Source organism: Crocuta crocuta, unplaced genomic scaffold (genome assembly GCF_008692635.1).
Source record: "Crocuta crocuta isolate KB4526 unplaced genomic scaffold, BGI_CrCroc_1.0 scaffold167, whole genome shotgun sequence".
Classification (NCBI taxonomy): domain Eukaryota; kingdom Metazoa; phylum Chordata; class Mammalia; order Carnivora; family Hyaenidae; genus Crocuta; species Crocuta crocuta.
In genome coordinates this window covers 7144828-7163825 of record NW_027532406.1, presented here as the reverse complement: position 1 = coordinate 7163825, position 18998 = coordinate 7144828, and the positions used below count along the sequence as shown (strand labels likewise).

Here is an 18998-nt window from a genome sequence, read left to right as displayed (position 1 = left end):
TGGGTGTTCGACTTTGGCTCAGGTCATGCTCTCACAGTTCACAAGTTCGAGCCTCACATCAGGCTCACTGCCATCAGCACAGAGCCTGCTTTGGATCCTCTGTCCCCGTCTCTCTGCCCCTGCCCAGTTTGCACATGCTCTATCAAAAATAAACAAACTTTGAAAAAAAAACACTATAAGGGGTGGCTAGGTGGCTCAGTCAGTTAAGCATCCAACTCATGATTTCAGCTCTGGTCATGATCCCAGAGTCATGAGATGGAGCCCTACACTGGGCTCCGTGATTAGTGTGGAGCCTGTTTAAGATTTTCTCTCTCCCTCTGCCTCTCTCCCCTGCTCAAGTGTGGTCTCTCTTTAAAAACAATTAAATTAATTTTATTTTTTAAGTCAATTTATAAATAAATACATATTTCAAAATAAATAAAATAATATAAAAATCTAAATCCTGGCAAACTGTGGTGATGGTGCACAACTCAACAAATATATTGCAAGTCACTGAATTGTAAATAATAATAATAATAAAATAAAAATAATTAACATCCTGCTGACAGATACAGGATTTAAAAAATTTTTTTAAGTTTATTTATTTATTTTTGAGAAAGAAAGAGACAGTGTGAGCAAGGGACGGGCAGAGAAAGGGTGGGAGAGAATCCCAAGGAGGCTTTGTGCAATCAGCACAGAGCCCGATGCAAGGCCTGAACTCATTAAACAGTGGGATCATGACCTGAACCCAAACCAAGAGTCAGAGGCTTAACCAACTGAGCCACCCCTAACTATTATTTACTTTTAGACAGACAGAGTGCATGTGTATGTGCAAGCTGGAGAGATACAAAAAGGATTTTTTTCTATTTTTTAATGTTTATTTTGAGAGACAGTGCACTGAAGAGAGAGTGGGGGAAGAGCAGAGAGAGAAAGGAAGAGAGAATCCCAAGCAACCTCTGCGCTGCCTGACTTGGGGCTGGATCTCAACTGCGAGATGGTGACCTGAGCCAAAATCAAGAGTCTGTTGCTTAGCCAACTGAGCCACCTAGGCACCCCAGATACAGGACATTTAAACATTACTAGCAACCTTCTAAACTGATTACAAAATTCTCGAAGAATTCTAGCAATATGGAAAAGGTTGTAAAATTTCTAAATACCTTTGATGAAATAGTCCACTTCTGAGATTTCAATGCCAAGAAATAAGTGTTCTCAGAGTCAACCCTTCCACTAGTGTTCCCTCATTCCTTCTCCTGTCTTCAAGACATAACTGACCTCTCCCATCTCTCAGGATGAATTTTGCCCTTGCTGTGGAACTCTCCCCATAAGCACATGAACACGTCATACCTCCCATCTTCAAAACAACAGCAAATCTCTCTTAAGCCCACATGAGCCTCTGGCTACCATTCCATTTGTGTGCTCTACCACAGAACAACCTGAGTATGGTTGTCTAACTCCCCATCTCCAAATCCTCCTCTGCCAGTCTCTCTTGATGCCCTTCTAAACACATTTGCTCCCCCTGGAATCACTTTGACTATTCTTTCCCTCACACTCCACATCCGATCCAAAACCTAGCAATTCCACCTCTCAAGTCTAACCAAAACCCAACTGAGTCTCATCACTTCCACAACCTTCACTGTGGTCTAAGCCACCAGCTTCTCTTACCTGAATTCTTGAAAGAGCCTCCATATTGGTCTGTCTATCTCTGCCCTTATTCTATGACATAGTCCCAAAAAAGCACCCACAATGTTCCTTTTAAAAGTAAATCTGGGGGGCGCCTGGGTGGCTCAGTCAGTTAAGTGTCCAACCTTGGCTCAGGTCATGATCTCGCAGTTCGTGGGTTCGAGCCCCGCATCAGGCTCTGTGCTGATAGCTAGCTCAGAGCCTGGAGCCTGCTTCAGATTCTGTATCACCCTCACTCTCTGACCGTCCCCTGCTCACACTGTCTCTTTCTCTCTCTCAGAAATAAATAAAAAACACTAAAAAATTTTTTTAAAAATAAAATTAAAGTAAAATAAGCAAACTAAAAAGCTAGTTGTACTAACTTGACCTTTTAAAAAGCTTTAACTCAACATACAGAATGAAATCCTGGTCTGAACATATGAATACCATATAAACAAAATGAGTTTCTTACAGAGAGAGCTGTATCTGAGGAAAGTCAGTTGAAATATATTTATGCATGAAATCTCCGGCCCATTTAGAAAATGAAGGAAGATACTCCTCTACTTCTTGTTTTATCTTATCTTGATTCAAATTTAAGCGATACCTGCCAAAATAAGAGATTAAACATGAAAGCATAAATATGAAAAAAGTAAATAAGGACAAAAACATCCAAATAAGAAACTTAAGATACCCATCAACTAATAAATGGATATTTAACGTGGTGTATACATGGTGCACCTAGCTGGCTCAGTCATAGAACATACGACTCTTAATCTCAGGATCATGAATTCAAGCCCTACAATGGAGATAGAATCTACTTAAAAAATAAATAAATAAAATATTTTTGTTGGGGGTGTCTGGGTGGCTCAATCGGTTAAGTGTCTGATTTCAGCTCAGGTCATGATCTTGTGGTTTGTGGGTTCAACTCCTATTTGGGGCTTGATATCAGCACAGAGCCTGAATCATATCCTTTGTCCTCCCTGCTCTTTGCTCTTCCCCCGCTCATACACACACACACACACACACACACACACACACACTCTCTCTCTCTCTCTCTCTCTCTAATAAACATTTTTTTAAAAAATCTTTTTTTTAATGTGGTACATATGTACAATGGAATAATATTCAACCTTAAAGACAGCAGAACCCTCTGAGCCCTCCAACAGAACTGGTTCAGCAGGGAGGACAAAATTAGCAACCCTAGCTCTGCCAAGACTATGTCTCCTGAGCAACCTCAAGCTGAAAGAGAAGCTGAAATTCCTCAAGCCAGACAGCAACTGCTAATACCAAAATACCCCAAATGATCACACATTCAGAATACCAGAGGTGCAAAGGTTATCCTTAGAAAAGGCTGCTTGAAATCTGGCAACTTCTAGTTGATAAAAGAGGTAGGTGAGAATGCGGGAAAACAAGGATTCATATATTGCCAGCAAAAATGTAAATTAGGACAATGCCTATACAGAACAATATGGCAATAATTATCAAAATGTTATTTATTTATTTATTTTTAAATTTCTGAGAGAGAGAGAAGGACAGCATGAGCAGGGAGGGTCAGAGAGAGAGGGAGATACAGAATCTGAAACAGGCTCCAGGCTCTGAGCTGGCTGTCAGAACAGAGCCCGACTCGGGGCTCGAACCCATGAACTGTGAGATCATGACTTGAGCTGAAGTCGGACGCTCAACCGACTGAGCCACCCAGGTGCCCCCAAAATGTTATTTATTTTTGGGATGCCTGGGTGGCTCAGTCGGTTAAGCATCCAATTTCAGCTCAGTTCATGATTTCACTGCTCGTGAGTTCAAGCCCCATGTAGGGCTCTGCTGACAGCTCAGAGCTTGGAGCCTGCTTCAGATCCTGTGTCTCCCTCTTTCTCTGCCCCTCCTCTGCTCATGCTCTGTGTCTCTCCTTCAAAAAAAAAAATATTTAAAAAATACATTTTTAATGTTTGTTTTTTAAATTTTTATTTATTTAAGTAATCTCTACACTCAAAGTGGGGCTCAAGCTAACAACCCCAAGATTAAGCTTAGTATTCAAAGTACTAGGTGTACCCAGACGAAATCCTGTCCTGGAGGGGGAAAACGGTATGAAGGACATTACTGAACAAAAATGTGGAGAGATCAGACAAAAATATTCTACCAATATTAAATTTCCTGAAGTTGAAACCATACTATGATTACATAAGAAAAAAGCCTATTCTTAGGAAACACACTATACATCATGATTTTTAACTCAGGGGCATAAGCCCTGAGCCCAACTGGCTGATCATTAGTGACAACAAGCCATGAGCAAAGTCCTTGGCTAGCAGCAAGCTGCCACACCAAGTACGTAGGCCCCTTACCCAGCCATCGAACATCACCACATGCCTGGCCCCAACCACCAGAGAGTGTGGAAAGGAAAGGCCTGAAGGCAAGGTGAGCAAGATCAGCTCTGCCCATTGCAATGGGCCCCTGAGCCCACAGGGCACCCCAGGTCAACCTGTTCTATGGCTAGTGTCTTCATGGTATAAAGCCCACTGGGTATGCCATGATGTATACTGCTCAACCATAAGAGAAAAATCTACACATACACACACACACACATTTAGCAGATGAATCCAAGTAAATAGTACATGAATATTGTCTGCATTAATCTTGCAACTTTTTTCTAAATTTGAAATTATTGGGGCGCCTGGGTGGCTCAGTTGGTTAAGCATCGACTTCGGCTCAGGTCATGATCTCATGGTCCATGAGTCTGAGCCCCACTTCAGGCTCTGTGCTGACAGCTCCAAGCCTGAAACCTACTTCGGACTCTGTGTGTGTGTGTGTGTGTCTCTCTCTCTCTTCCCCTCCCCCACTCGTTCACGCTCTCTCAAAAATAAACATCAAAAACTTTTTAAAAAATAATAATAAATTTGAAATTATTTCCAAATAAAAATATTTTAAAATGTTTTAACTACATATATTCTGTGGCCCAACAAATTCCACTTGTAAGTATTTAACTCAATATATGTCTCACAGGTATGAAATAAAAGACGTAGAAAAGTATTTCTTAGGGGTGTCTGGTTGAGTCAGTCAGTAAAGTACGCGACTCTTAATCTCAGGGTAGTGAGTTCAAGCCCTCCATTGGGTGTGGAGCATACTTAAAAAAAAATCTTGGGGTGCCTCTGTGGTTCAGTAGGTTGAGCATCCAACTTTGGCTCAGGTAATGCTCTCACAGTTCATGGGTTCAAGCACCATGTTAGGCTTTGCTCTGACAGTGCCGAGCCTGCTTCAGATTCTCTGTCACCCTCTCTCTGCCTCTCCCCTACTCAAGCTCTCTCGTTCTCAAAAAAAAAAAACATTCAAGAAAATGCTTTTTAAATATTTTCTAAAAAGATATCTCTTATATGATTGCTAATAAAAACAAAGACTGAAATGCCAAGGAGATACTTAAATAAATTATAGTGCCTCCATACAATGAAATATTATGCCATTATTAATTAAAAATGAGACAGCTTGGTCAGTACTGATACGGAATGATCAGCAAGATTTAATCTTTAAGTGTACAACAATCAATATACATGGTATTGTACAATTTTAGTGTGGATGCACACACACACACACACATTGTCACACATAAAACGTTTGAAATCTCTGTGAAAGGACACATAAGAAACTAATAGCAGTGGCTGCATTTAGGGAAAGTAACCAGGTGACAGTAGGATACAGGGAGAAAGGACTTATTTTTTTTACCATATACCTTCTTGTACTATTATAATATAGCATACACAAATTTGTAATCTTTTTAGAAATACCTGCACAATTGGATAAATGTTTCCTTTTTAAAAAATTATTCTTTTTTAATGTTTATTTTTGAGACAGAGAGAGAGAGAGAGAGAATACAANAAAAAAATAAAAAATAAAAAAAAAAAGAATACAAGTGGGGATGGGGCAGAAAGAGAGGGAAACACAGAATCCTAAGCAGGCTCCAGGCTCTGAGCTGTCAGCACAAAGCCCAACGCAGGGCTCACTTATGAACCATGAGATTGTGACCTGAGCCAAAGTCAGACACTTAACTGACTGAGCCACCCAGATGCCCCTGGGTAATCTTTTCCTAAATCACTTTCTCTAACCATCTTGGAGCCATTCTTCACTGTCATGATCTCCTTACGCAGATGCTTCCAAGTGTTTTATTTCTTACAGAGCAGGACTCTTTTTAAAATCTCCAAACCAGTTCACACTCATTATTTGATGGCTTCTGCATTTAAATCTCCCTTTTTACCAAAAACCATGAAATATCTAGGAATAAACCTAACCAAAGAGGTGAAAAATCTATGCACTGAAAACTATAGAAAGCTTATGAAAGAGATCCAAGAAGACACACAAAAAATGGAAAAATAGTCCATGCTCATTGATTGGAAGAAGAAATATTGTTAAAATGTCAATACTATCCAAGCCAATCTACATATTCAATTCAATCCCCATCAAAGTAACACCAGCATTCTTCACAGAGCTAGAACAAACAACCCTAAAATTTGTATGGAACCGGAAAAGATCCCAAATAGCCAAAACAATCCTAAAAAAGAAAACCAAAGCTGGAGGTATCACAATTCCGGACTTCAATTTGTATTATGAAGCTATAATCATCAAAACAGCATGGTCCTGGCACAAGAACAGACACATAGATCAATGGAACAGAATAGAGAACCCAGAAACATATGGTCAACTAATCTTTGACAAAGCAGGAAAGAATATCCAATGGAACAGACAGTCTTTTCAGCAAACGGTGTTGGGAAAACTGGACAGCGACATGCTGGACCACTTTCTTATACTATAGACAAAAATAAACTCAAGGTGGTTGAAAGACCCAAACATAGGACAGAAAGCCATCAAAATCCTATAGGAGAAAACAGGCAACAACTTCTCTGACCTCAGCCACAGCAACTTATTACTTGACATGTCTCCAAAGGCAAGAGAAACAAAAGCAAAAATGAACTATTGGGACCTCACCAAGATAAAACCCTTCCGCATAGCAAAGGAAACAATCAGCAAAACTAAAAGTCAACTGACAGAATGGGAGAATATATTTGCAAATGATGTATCAGATAAAGGGTTAGTATCCAAAATCTATAAAGAACTTACCAACTCAACACCCAAAAAACAAATAATCAAGTGAAGAAATGAGCAAAAGACATGAAGAGACACTTTCCCAAAGAGCACATCCAGATGGCTAACAGACACATGGAAAGATGCTCAACATGATTCATCATCAGGGGCATAAAAAAAAAAAAAGGCACTATAGTTTCCTGCTTGCTTACTTCATAAGACCCTTTAATTTGAAGTAGCACCTGCCATGTTGTGAGGACACCTCAGACAGCACTACAGAGAGGCTCACAAGGCAAGAAAATGAGGCCTCATGACTATAACAGCCAGCTAGGACTGCAGGCCGCATGACAACAGCTGTTTGCATCATCATGGAAGCATATCCTCCCTTCGAATGACTACAGCTCCACATGGGAGACCACATGGGAGACTGTGAGCCAGAACCATCCAGCTAAACCACCTCTCAATTCCTAACCTACAGAAACTATGAGGTAATAGATTAGATTCTAGTCATTAAAAGCCACTAAGCTTTGACATGATTTATTTCAGGGGAATAATCAATTTAATACACAACAGATAAGGCATCACTGTATGCTGATTAAGATATGACAAAAAAAAGTTAAAACTCTGAAATGTTTGGCAAGTGTTGGCAAGGATGTGGAAAAATAAAAACAAACAAACAAAAAAAACGCCTCTGTTGCACTGCTGGTGGGAATACAAACTGGTGCAGTCACTATGGAAAACAGTATGGAGGTTCCTTAAAAAATTAAAAATAGAATTATTCTTTGGTCCGTTAATCACACTACGGGGTATTTACCCCAAGAATACAAAAACACTAATTTGAAAGGATTTATGCACTGCCTATGTTTGTAGCAGCATTATTTACAATAGCCAAATTATAGAAGCAGGCCAAGAGTCCACTGATAGATGAATGGATAAAGAAAATGTGATACACACACACACACACACACACACACACACACACACACACACACACACACACACACACACACACACACACACACACACACACACACACACACACAATGGAATATTACCCAGCCATAAAAAAAGAACGAAATCTTGCTATCTGCAATAACATGGATGGTTCTAGAGAGTACAATAGTAAGTGAAGTAAGTCCATTACAGAAAGACAAATACCATATGATTTCATGCATATGTGGAATTTAAGAAACAAAATAAATGAACAAGAAACAAAGAAAAGAGACAAACCAAAAAACAGACTCTTAACTATAGAAAACAAACAGTTATCAATGGAAGTGGGTGATGGAATGGTAAAATAGGTGAAGGGGATTAAGTGTACACTTATGATAAGCACAGAGTAATATACAGAATTGCTGAATCACTATACTGTACATCTGAAACTAATATAACACTGTATGTTAACTATAGTGGAATTAACATTTTTACCTTCATTAAAAAAATAAGTTTCTAATTTAAAAAAATTTCTAATTTCTAATTTTAAAAAAGAAAATGGGGGACCTGGGTAGCTCAGTTGGTTAACTGTCCTACTCTGGATTTCAGCTCAGGTCATGATCTCACAGTTTGTGAGTTCGAGCCCTGAATCAGGCTCTGTTTTGACAGCACAGAACCTGTTTAGGAGACTCTCTCTCCCTCTCTCTGCCTTCCCCTGCTCATGCACACACACATACACACACACACACTCTCTCAATCTCAGAACAAATGAATAAACGTTAAAAAATAAAAAAAGCAAAATATAAATAACAGCTGTGTTTTACTGAAATGCAAAGTGGCAAATAAGGCAATAAACAGAACTCTTAAAGCAAAAGCTTTATGAAATCTACTCATGTTCTGAATGTCATGCTATATAGTCATGACCAAGGGAGAACTTCTCTGTCTTTCAGTTTGTATCAGTTGCTATGAGATTATATAAGATGCCTAAAAGCACTGAACACAATGCTTGACACATGTCAGGGATCTAAAATTTTTTTTTTTTTTTTTAATGTTTATTTATTTTTGAGAGACAGAGAGACAGAGCATGAGCAGGAAAGGGGCAGAGAGAGATAGAGACACAGAATCTGAAGCAGGCTCCAGGTTCTGAGCTGTCAGCACAGAGCCCAACACAGGCTCGAACTCACAAGCCCTGAGATCATGACCTGAGCTGAAGTCGGATGCTTAACCAACTGGGCCACCCAGGCGCCCCTAAAATATTTTTAAGACAACAGGTTGTATGTCATTAGTAAATATGTCATGTAGCATTTTGGAACACACTTTTCCATATAAACAGCGAAACAGAATTACATTTGTCAACTAGTCTGGAAATCAAAATTGCACTAATAAAAATAATTTAGTAGTGGAAAAAAAAGATGGTCTACAATAGGAGGGACGACAGAAACAGCCAACAATTAGCCATTTGTGGGTTTATGTATATTCTCTCCACTGTCGCAAAAGTTGGCAAAATAGGATTTACTGCCTTTTTCAAAACCTTTAAAAAATTGTAACCTGTTCAATCCTGAAACTGGCAAAGCTAGAATGTAAAACTAGGTCCATCTGATTCCCAAACCCATACAATTTTCAATATGTCATATAACTAGAAGTAAGGCAAAACATTTTTTACACTCTCTGAGAACAGCTGAAGAATCTACTGTACACATGTACAGAATATTCAGAGATTTTTTTAGCTCAAGAGTTTCTATTCTGCAATTTCGGAAACTCTTCACAGAACTGCTGTGGGGTACTTACTACAACCCTAGAATCTGTATTCTAATATCACTCAGATTTATATGTAATAGCCTACTAGCCAAATACCTTCTAGAGTCCAGGAATAGATTTTATAATGGAATTGTACCTATAGCATGTCTCGTACTACTTACATTTCCTTCAGATGCTTTATTTCTTGAATAGTTTGAGTAGCATATTCTTGTAGCTTTTCTGGGGCAAAGCTAGTGCTTATTGCTTTTTGAAATACTTCATGAAGAACTGTACCAATCAGCATTTGACGTGTGGCTGGATTAGAGCTCTATTTAAAAAAAAAAAAAAAAATACAGACATTCTATTTCACATTAACACACATGAACTCATATTTACTACTTAACCTATTTTAACCATAGCCAAACTGTACTAGTGAGACAAATGCAAAAATATTAAACAATTTTTATTCTAGTAAGTAGAATTACAGGTGACTTTCATTTTCTTCTATTCAGAATTTAGAATTAATTTACAAGCATGTTATTTTTTTTTAATTTTTAAAATGTTTTGTTTATTCCTGAAAGACAGACAGAGAAAGAGAGCATGAGCCAGGGAGGAGCAGAGCATAAGAGGGACACAGAATCCAAAGCAGGATCCAGGATCTGAGCTGTCAGCACAGAGTCTGACATAGGGCTTGAACTCCTAAGCCGTGAGATCATAATCTGAGCCAAAGTCAGACATTCAACTGACTAAGTCACCCAGATGACCCACAAGCATGTTATTTTTTTTAAAGAAAATCAGTAATTTCCACTTGGAAAATATTAAAAATAAACTATATGAAAAAGGCTCAACATATTCTCAAATATTTAATATATTCTTTTCTAATTTCACTTTATAATCTACCCAAATAAAACGCAATAAAGCCATGGCTCATAAACTCATGTAAGTAAAAGACATTATTCAAACATAAAATTTAAATTTACAGCACAGATTTTTGACAAGTTCCCTCCACTCAAAAAGAAACAGTATTTCAAAACAGAAAAGGACACCTGGGAGACTCAATTGGTTGAGTGTCTGACTGACCTCATCTCAAGTCATGATCTCACAGTTCATGGGCTCTATGCGGACAGCTCAGAACCTGGAGCCTGCTTTGGATTTTGTGTGTGTCTCTCTGCCCCACCTCGCTCATGTTGCCTCTCTCAAAAATAAACATTAAAAATAATTTTTTAAAACAGAAATGAAAACAAAGACACGTTATTTCTCAATTAACCCTTTTCTTAGCCTAGATGTTCCCCTTAAAGCTATAAAAAAACTAGATAAAGTCCACCAAAACATGCTTCAGGAATTTAAAAAATTAATTTACTAAGGGATTCTCTTCACTATTTATGCAAGTTCTTTACAAGTCTAAAAGAATTACAAAGTAGTTTTTATAAGAATTTTTGTTTTTACATACATATAAATTGTATAATTTTTAAAATACCCTGAAAGTAGAAATAAACAAATAAAAACCCAGGTTCTATAATAAATAGAACTGAAACAAAGAGGGTGAGAATAGGCAAAACTAATATAGATTAAAAGATAAAAAGAAACTTAGGAGATATATCAAACCATAAATCAAAGACTCTGTTTGGGGGTGCCTGACTACCTCAGTCGGTAAAGCATGTGACTCTTGATCTCGGGGTTGTGGCTTCAAGCCCCACACTGGGTACAGAGATTCCTTAAAAATAAAATCTTAAAAAAAATAAAAATAAAAAACAAAGCCTTGTTTGGATTCTGACTGATCCTAACAAACCAACTGAATAAAAAACTATTTTCTGGGGCGCCTGGGTGGCTTAGTCGGTTAAGCGTTCGACTTTCGCTTAGGTCATGATCTCACGGTTCGTGGGTTCGAGCCCCGCGTCGGGCTCTGTGCTGACTGCCANAAAAAAAAAAAATAATAAAAAAAAAAAAAAAAAAAAACTATTTTCTATTAAAGACATTAGAGAGAAATAATGGGACATTATCTGGCCATTATATTAATTAAAGGAAATACTTTTAATTTTATGGTGTATGATAAAGATATTATTTACATTTTTAAAAGATCCTTCATTTACATGCAAAATAGTATAATGTCTGAGAATGGCAAACTGGGTACGTGGGAATTTATTATAATCATCTATTTGTGTATGTTTGAAATTTTCCAGAATATTTTTTTAAGAGAGATGGTCACATTTATTTTTATTGGAAATTGCATGAAGCCAAGTTTGGAAATACTTAGATGCATTAAATAAAAAAATATCATCACTGGGGCACCTGGGTGGCTCAGTCGGTTAAGCATCCGACTTTGGCTCAGGTCATGATCTCACGGTTCGTGGGTTCGAGCCCCGCATTAGGCTCTGTGCTGACAGCTCAGAGCCTGGAGCCTGTTTCAGATTCTGTGGCTCACTCTCTCTCTGTCTCAAAAATAAAAAAAATAAAAATATCATCACTTACATTACTTTTATCATTAGAATTAATTATTAAGTGTTGATCAAGATTCAAAGGATTCAGTCACCTGGACTTGAGTCCCAGCACTGCCACTTACTAGCTACAGTAACTCTTGGTAAGTCATTTAACCTCTCTGAGCCTGATTTTCCTCATCTGTAAAATGCAGCTGATTATTACCATCTACCTCACAGGAATGTTGTGAGGAATAAATGAAATAAGAGTATAAAAGTGCTCTGTAAACTCTAAGACCCTGTAGAAACATTAGCTGCTAATATTATTCACCCTAAAAGTTTCACTCAGGACAGCTCTTCTCATACATCGAATACTACTGGCTATGCTTGTGCCAGAAATCAGCATGTCTGGATATAAAATCAAATATCCAAAATCTTCATCTATTATCCAAGTATCAGATACACAGTCTCCCTCCAAATGAATGATGTCACCTGGCTCCACTGGTACAGAGCACCTAAAAATAAAGCAAAGTATACATAGTTTAGGTTCCTACATTTAAATATATTCAGGAAGCTTCAAAAAGCAAATGAATATTGTACCTGAAGGAACAGTATTTGTAAATTTCTGGATCTTTCAAAATAATTCAATACTAGAATGCAGTCTTCTGAATCAACTCCTAGTCACTTTACTCCTTTCTACCTTTGCAATACAACTGAAAACACTCAGGGGTCTTATATATCAAAAAGGAAAACGGTTTAGTGTTAGCATCATCTGCTGCAAAAGCTATCAAATCTTTAATAGCGTTAATACATAGTCCAATTATGGATTAGCTTAGTTCAATAATAACTCTCTCATTCCTAAGATTTCTAGCATTTCTACAGTTTCTGTAAGTCTTGAGACATGAAGCTAAACCCAATGTGTTAAGAATAAAAACATAGTGGGGCAACTGGGTGGCACCGATGGTTAAGCATCTAACTCAATTTTGGTTCAATCTCATGAACTGTGAGACTGAGCCCTAATTTGGGGCTTCAGAATGGAGTCTGCTTGGGATTCTCTCTCCGCTCTCTCTGTTCTTTCCCCAAGCTCATGTGCACACACACATCTTAAGTTGGACGCTTAACTGAATGAGCCACACAGGTTACCCCGTAATTAATTTTCAAATGACAATAAAGATCAAGTTTTATTTTATTTTATTTTTTAATGTTTTATTTGTTTCTGAGAGAGAGACAGCATGAGCAGGGGAGGGTCAGAGAGAGAGGGAGACACAGAATCTGAAGCAGGCTCCCGTCTCTGAGCTGTCAGCACTGAGCCCGACACGGGGCTCGAACCCACAAACCGTGAGATCATGACCTGAGCCAAAGTCAGGCGGTCAACCGACTGAGCCACCTAGGTGCCCCAAGATCAAGTTTTAGAATAAGGGCTTTGAGATGCTGAGGTAATGAGCAAAATGTTTACGTGGAATTAATTCAGATCAATATTTACTCCCTTAAGATTCTTAAGCCAGATAAGTACTCAAAGTCACACAAAAAATTACCAGTCATTCCTAAGGATACACAGTTCTTTATATTTTAGTGACTGGGAACCAGTGATGATTAGGTGCTTTTCATGGTTTCCTTCTTCATTCTGTACAGTATTGACTGCTAATACCAGGTACCGGTTATCCATTCCTCGGCTCAGAATTGTTTTAGAAAAGGAAGCTTCCACTTTCTTCTGAAATCTAAAGCATACACAAACAAAACTGCTGTAGCATGAAATAAGCCATCCAACTTCCTTTATCTATAAACCAGCCTTCTAGTTTTCTAGGTTTGTTTCTTCTAGAAATTTTATCACAATGACTATTAGCTAAAATAGGTAAAAATTAAGAGAGCAAAGACATAGCAGAATTCCTATTATAAAACTTCCCAAAAGTAATACCATTTAAAACATGCTTAGGATATGAATTTTTCCAAATACTGTATTAGTACTCAGGAGCTCCGTGAGACATCCATGATTGTGAGGATTAAGGATAAATTGAGAAATATCAAATAACAAATTCCTGCCACTGGTCCAAACCCTCCCAAAAAGTAAATGTCTTGTACACTATCTTTTTTGTAAATGAAAAGTATTGTTAGGGAAAACCATAGAGTGGGTGGTTTGCTGAAGTCCTACCTTAAGCCACAGTATTATATTAATCTTTAGGAGCCTACTAAGAAATCATCTAATCTAACCTACGATTTAATGAAGGAAATCTTTCTGTAAAATTCAGTGTGAATCAACTAGCGCCTACTTCCTAGAGAAAAGCAAGCTTAATACCTGTCACATTAGTTCATTCACACAGTAACTCAACTCAGGAATTTCTCATTTATATTGGGCAAGTCAACTGCACAATACTTTTATCCGTTGATGCTAGCCGCCTGAAAACTATGCAGAATTGCTCTAACGGCTCTAGAAAACATCAAGTCCCTCTTTAGTCTTTCCAGTTTGACTGCAGCCTTTATCAGTGACAGTATGAGTCCAAAGTCATTACCTCTCTAATTATAACACCAAATGCCTTCCATATTACCCTAAAATTATCTTTGCCACCCAAACCTAGACTCTTATACTTTGTAATCACCTCATTCAACTACTCCAGGAAGCCTCAGGCTGTGAAATTCCCAAGGCTCATTTGGGACGCCTTAAGGATCTCGCTAAGGTATTGCTGATTAAACCCCAAAACGCAAAGATCCATCAACAATAAGTATCGTTATTATTAACTGAAAATAATTCCACGCCATGACTCTGAGTCAAATTGCCCTGACCATTTAGTCCAAGTAGGGATGCAGAGTTCCCCGTGAGATAAGTAAGCTTCTCCAACTACACATCGAGAAAAGCATCTGGCAGTTGCAATTTCCCTTTATGAAGGCTAGTTGAAGGCGGCTGGCACTCCCCGAACGCCGACAGGAATGAACTGTTGAGTGAGCAGTCTTCGGGCTCCGGCCCAAGTGCGCCCCCAAAGAGAACCCTGTGAAACAGATCCCAGCTCGGGAAACTCGTCGGGCGCCCTGGGACCCGAGAGAGGTCATTTTATCCCGAGCCCGGCTCCCCGGGTTGGGTGCCGCCTCTCCCTCTTCTTTCTTTCAAATCTCCCGCCTTGCTCCCAGACCCTCCCTCCGCTCCACTCACAGCTCCGCCGGCGGACCAGCCTCTCCCCCGAGACTCTTCAACAACTCCAGTTCTTCCAGCTGCAACATCCCGGGCGCAGACACTGCAAACAGTCGCCAGTTAAAATCAGGGAAACAGAGCACCTCAGAGTAGAAAAAGAAGCGCGAGTCCGCGAGGCGCCGCGCGCATGCGCATGCCCGCCTGCCCGCCGCAGTCCCAAGTGACCTGCGCGAAGCAGCCCCTCCCAGCCCCGCGCGACCCGGGCGGAGCGCTGCCCCTGGGCGGAGATCCTAGGAGATGCTTGCTCCCTTGCTTTAGCGTTTGGAAACCAGGGAGTTTTCGTAATGTGGCCCTAACCAAATACTCTTGCATTTTCTCTAGACACGCCAATCCACGCTCAACACACACTCTTGGTTAGAAGAGAACCAATTACCCAAACCCAGGCGTTCCTTGTTAGAGAGCGTAATTTTCCATTCTTTAGGGAAACAACCTCGCCTCCTTTTTTTTCTAGAAAATTGAGAAAATAGAAGCCATCAGATAGGAACGTCCTCATGATGTCACGACTAAATCTACAAAAGTACTAACATCTGTTCTTGTCTTATATCCTCTTTCCACTTTTTTCAGCAGTGGACAAAGTCCACCGATGAATGAGAAATACTGCTTATACTCACTCAAGGGGCTTGTTTCTTCACCTCTTCGGTAATTCTCTTGTATCATCAATGTGGCCCTCACTAGTGGATTCCTCTCAGACTTGTAATGTGGCCCAGTGTCTCCCACCTTTCAAAGATGTTACCTTGGGGAGCCTAGGTGGCTCCCTCCTTTGAGCATCTGACCTTGGCTAAGGTCCTGATCTTGCTGTTGGTGAGTTAGAGGCCCTGCATTGGACTCTCTGCTGTCCCTGAAAAGCCTGCTTTGAACCGTCTGTCTCCCCTCACAACCCCCCCACCTCTCTCTGCCACTTCCCGGCTGGTTCTATCTCAAAATAAATAAACTTTAAAAATTAAATAAATAAATAAATAAAGATGTTACCTTGATGGATTTATTTCATCTCTCTCCTGGTCACCCTGAGAGCAAAACTTTTTTTTTTCAGTAATGTATATACCTAACATGGGGCTTGAACTCACAACTTGAGTCACTGGCTCCACTGACTGAGCCAGCCAAGCACCCCCATCATCCCATTTTAAAATAATCTTTATGGAGCACCTGGGTAGCTCAGTGGGTTAAGCATCTGATTCTTGATTTTGGCTCAGGTCATGATCTTATAGTTCTTGAGTCTGAGCCCTGCATGGGGCTCCAAGCTGACAGCATGGAGCCTGCTTGGGATTCCCTCTCTCTCTCTCTCTCTCTCTCTCTCTCTCTGCCCTTACCCTACTCTTAATCTTAAAATATTAAAATAATCTTTATCAAAAATCATCTTTTATATTCATGTTTATTCATACAAAATTTATGAGAAATTCTTAGAAAAAATTTTCTTAGAAAAGCCTTCCCTGCAATAGATACAGATTTTTTTTAATGTCTGTTTTTGAGAGAGAGACAGAGAGAGCATGAGCAGGGAATGGGCAGAGAGAGAGGGAGACACAGAATCCAAAGCAGGCTCCAGGTTCTGAGCTGTCAGCAGAGCCCCATGCAGGGCTTAAACTCACAAACCATGAGATCATAACCTGAGCCGAAGTCACATGCTTAACCGACAGAGCCACTCAGGCGCCCCAATACATACAGATTTTCAACCTATGACACCACACTCATCTAGTTTTCCTCCAATCTCACAGGCCCTCTTCAATCTCCTATATTGTCTCTTCATTTTCTGCCCAATCTCTAAATGTTGAAAGTCCTCTGATTTCTGTTTCTGGATGTATTTTTCTGTCCACCAATTCCCTAGGTTTTTTCAAACATTCTCATGGCTTTATTTTATTATTACTTTTAATTCTTGTGGCTTTAAATACCATCTCTATCCTGCCAATTCTCAAATTCAGGTGTAAAGGCAAGGCTTTTCCTCTGAATTCAAAAACACAACTACTACTTGATATCTACATTTAGAAATATTGGGGGGGGGGGCAGAGTCTTTAATTATAACATGGCCAAAATGGAATTTTTAATTTTCTTGACAGACCTATTATTCTTCTCAGTAATAGCACTATTCACCCAAAACACCAGGCCAGAAACCCAGAAGTCATCTTGATTCTTTTCTGTTATTGCTTACATCCAATCCATAGGCAGACATAGATTCAACCTCTAAAACTATCTTGAATCTCTTCATTCCTTTCCATCTCCACTGTCAGTACCCTATCATTATCTCTAACATAGAAAACTGCAACACACTGTTTTGTTAAGTTTATTTATTTATTTTGAGAGAGAGGAATGCATGCATGCATATGGTGGAGGGGCAGAGATTTTATTTTCAAGTAATCTCTATACCCAATGTGTTGCTGGAACTTACAACCCTGAGATCAAGAGTCACTCTCTCTTCTGACTGATCCAGCCAGGTGTCCCTGGTCTCTTCTGTTCTAATGTGATTTTGTGTGTGTGTGTTTGTTTTCGTTTTTAATTTGAGAGAGAGAGAGAGTGTGTGTTTGAGTGGGGGGAGGGGTGCAGAAGGAGAGTGAGAGAATCCCAAGCAGCCTCCACACTCAGCACGGGGCCAGAAGTGGGGCAGGATCCCACAACCCTGGGACAACGACCTGAGCCAAAATCAAGAGTCAGGTGATCAACTGACTGAGCCAAACAGTCGCCCGTAAAGTGAGTAGTTTTTATAAAGTACTTTTTCTGCATCTACTGAAGGATCATGTGCATTTTCTCCTTTATTCTGTTATTATTGGAAATTACACTACTGACTTTAGATTTTTAAACAATCTGGCAATCTTAGGATAAACTCAGTAATGATATAATAAACTTTTTATGTATCACTGGATTTGATTTGCTAATGTTGAATACTTTAATTTAATTTTTAATTTTTTAAAATGTTTATTTATTTTTGAGAGAGTGACTAGGGGAGGGACAGAGAAAGGCAGACACAGCTCTAGGCTCTGAGCTATCAGCACAGAGCCCAACATGGGGCTGGAACTCACGAACCATGAGATCATAACATGAGATGAAGTCTGAAACTTAACTGACCGAGCCACCCAGGAGCTCCTATTTTCTTTTTTTAAAGTAATCTCTACACCCAACTCATGACCCTGTGATCAAGAGTCACATGCTCTATTGGCTGAGATATCCAGGCACCCCAATTTGATATGTTGTTAAGGATTTTCTCATCTTTGCTTTTGAAAGATACTGGTCTATAATTTACTTGTAAAAACTTTGTCAGGTTTCGATATCAAAGTTATGCTGGCATCATAACATGAGTTGGGAAGTGCTCTTTGTCTTCTAATTTCTGAAAATTTGTAAATTATTTCCTTCTTAGATGTTCATTAGAATTCACATCTGAGCCTGGAGTTCCTTTTTTTCTTTAAGATTTTTTTTTTTTTTTAAGTAATCTCTACACCCAGCATGAAGCTTGAACCCACCACCCTAAGATCAAGAGTTGCACACTCCACTGAGCCTGCCAGGCACCCAGAGCCTGGAGTTTCTTTGCGGAAGAATTTTTGATAAATACAATTTTTTAAATTGGCTGTGTAGATTTTTTGTTTCATCTATGGTGGTTTTGGTGTGATTTTCAAGGTTTCTGTCCATTTCATCTAAATTGTTAAATTCTTTGGCAAAGAGTTATTTAGGAATTCCTTATTATCTTTTTAATATTCCTAGGATCCCTANCTCTCTCTGACCCTCCTCTGCTCACGCTGTCTCTCCCTCTCTCTCCTAGAAATAAATAAAAACCTTAAAAAAAAAATAAAAAAAAGAATTCTTTGAGGTTTTTTTTCTTAATGTTTATTTATTTTTAAGAGAGAGAGAGCACGCGCCCGTGTGGACGCACACAAATGGGGTAGGGACAGAGGGTCAGAGAGGGAGACACAGAATCCCAAGCAGGCTCCAGGCTCTGAACTGTCAGCACAGAGCCTGATATGAGGCTTGAACTCAGACCAAGAGATGACTTGAGCCAAAGTCAGATGCTCAACCAACTGAGCCTCCCAGGTGCCCCTTCTTTTTTAATTCTTAGT

At 39.3% G+C, this 18998-nt stretch overlaps 1 protein-coding gene across 2 annotated transcripts in view; it reads right to left on the bottom strand.

The window, feature by feature from the left end:
* DNA2 (DNA replication helicase/nuclease 2) overlaps positions 1-15383 on the bottom strand; it is a 52932-nt gene extending 37549 nt beyond the window's left edge. Inside the window, exons 1-6 of one of the 2 annotated variants that reach the window (XM_077778674.1) lie at positions 15338-15383; positions 14926-15007; positions 13319-13501; positions 12115-12298; positions 9552-9697; positions 2111-2242 (exon numbers count right to left, since the gene is read on the bottom strand). In XM_077778674.1, coding sequence (XP_077634800.1) covers positions 2111-2242; positions 9552-9697; positions 12115-12298; positions 13319-13501; positions 14926-14993 — 713 coding nt within the window. In that variant the 5' untranslated portion in view covers positions 14994-15007; positions 15338-15383. Of the gene's footprint in view, positions 1-2110; positions 2243-9551; positions 9698-10449; positions 10466-12114; positions 12299-13318; positions 13502-14925; positions 15008-15337 lie in introns of those variants that run through there. The other variant, XM_077778675.1, reaches the window with a different exon arrangement.
* Between the last annotated feature and the right edge of the window lie 3615 nt (positions 15384-18998).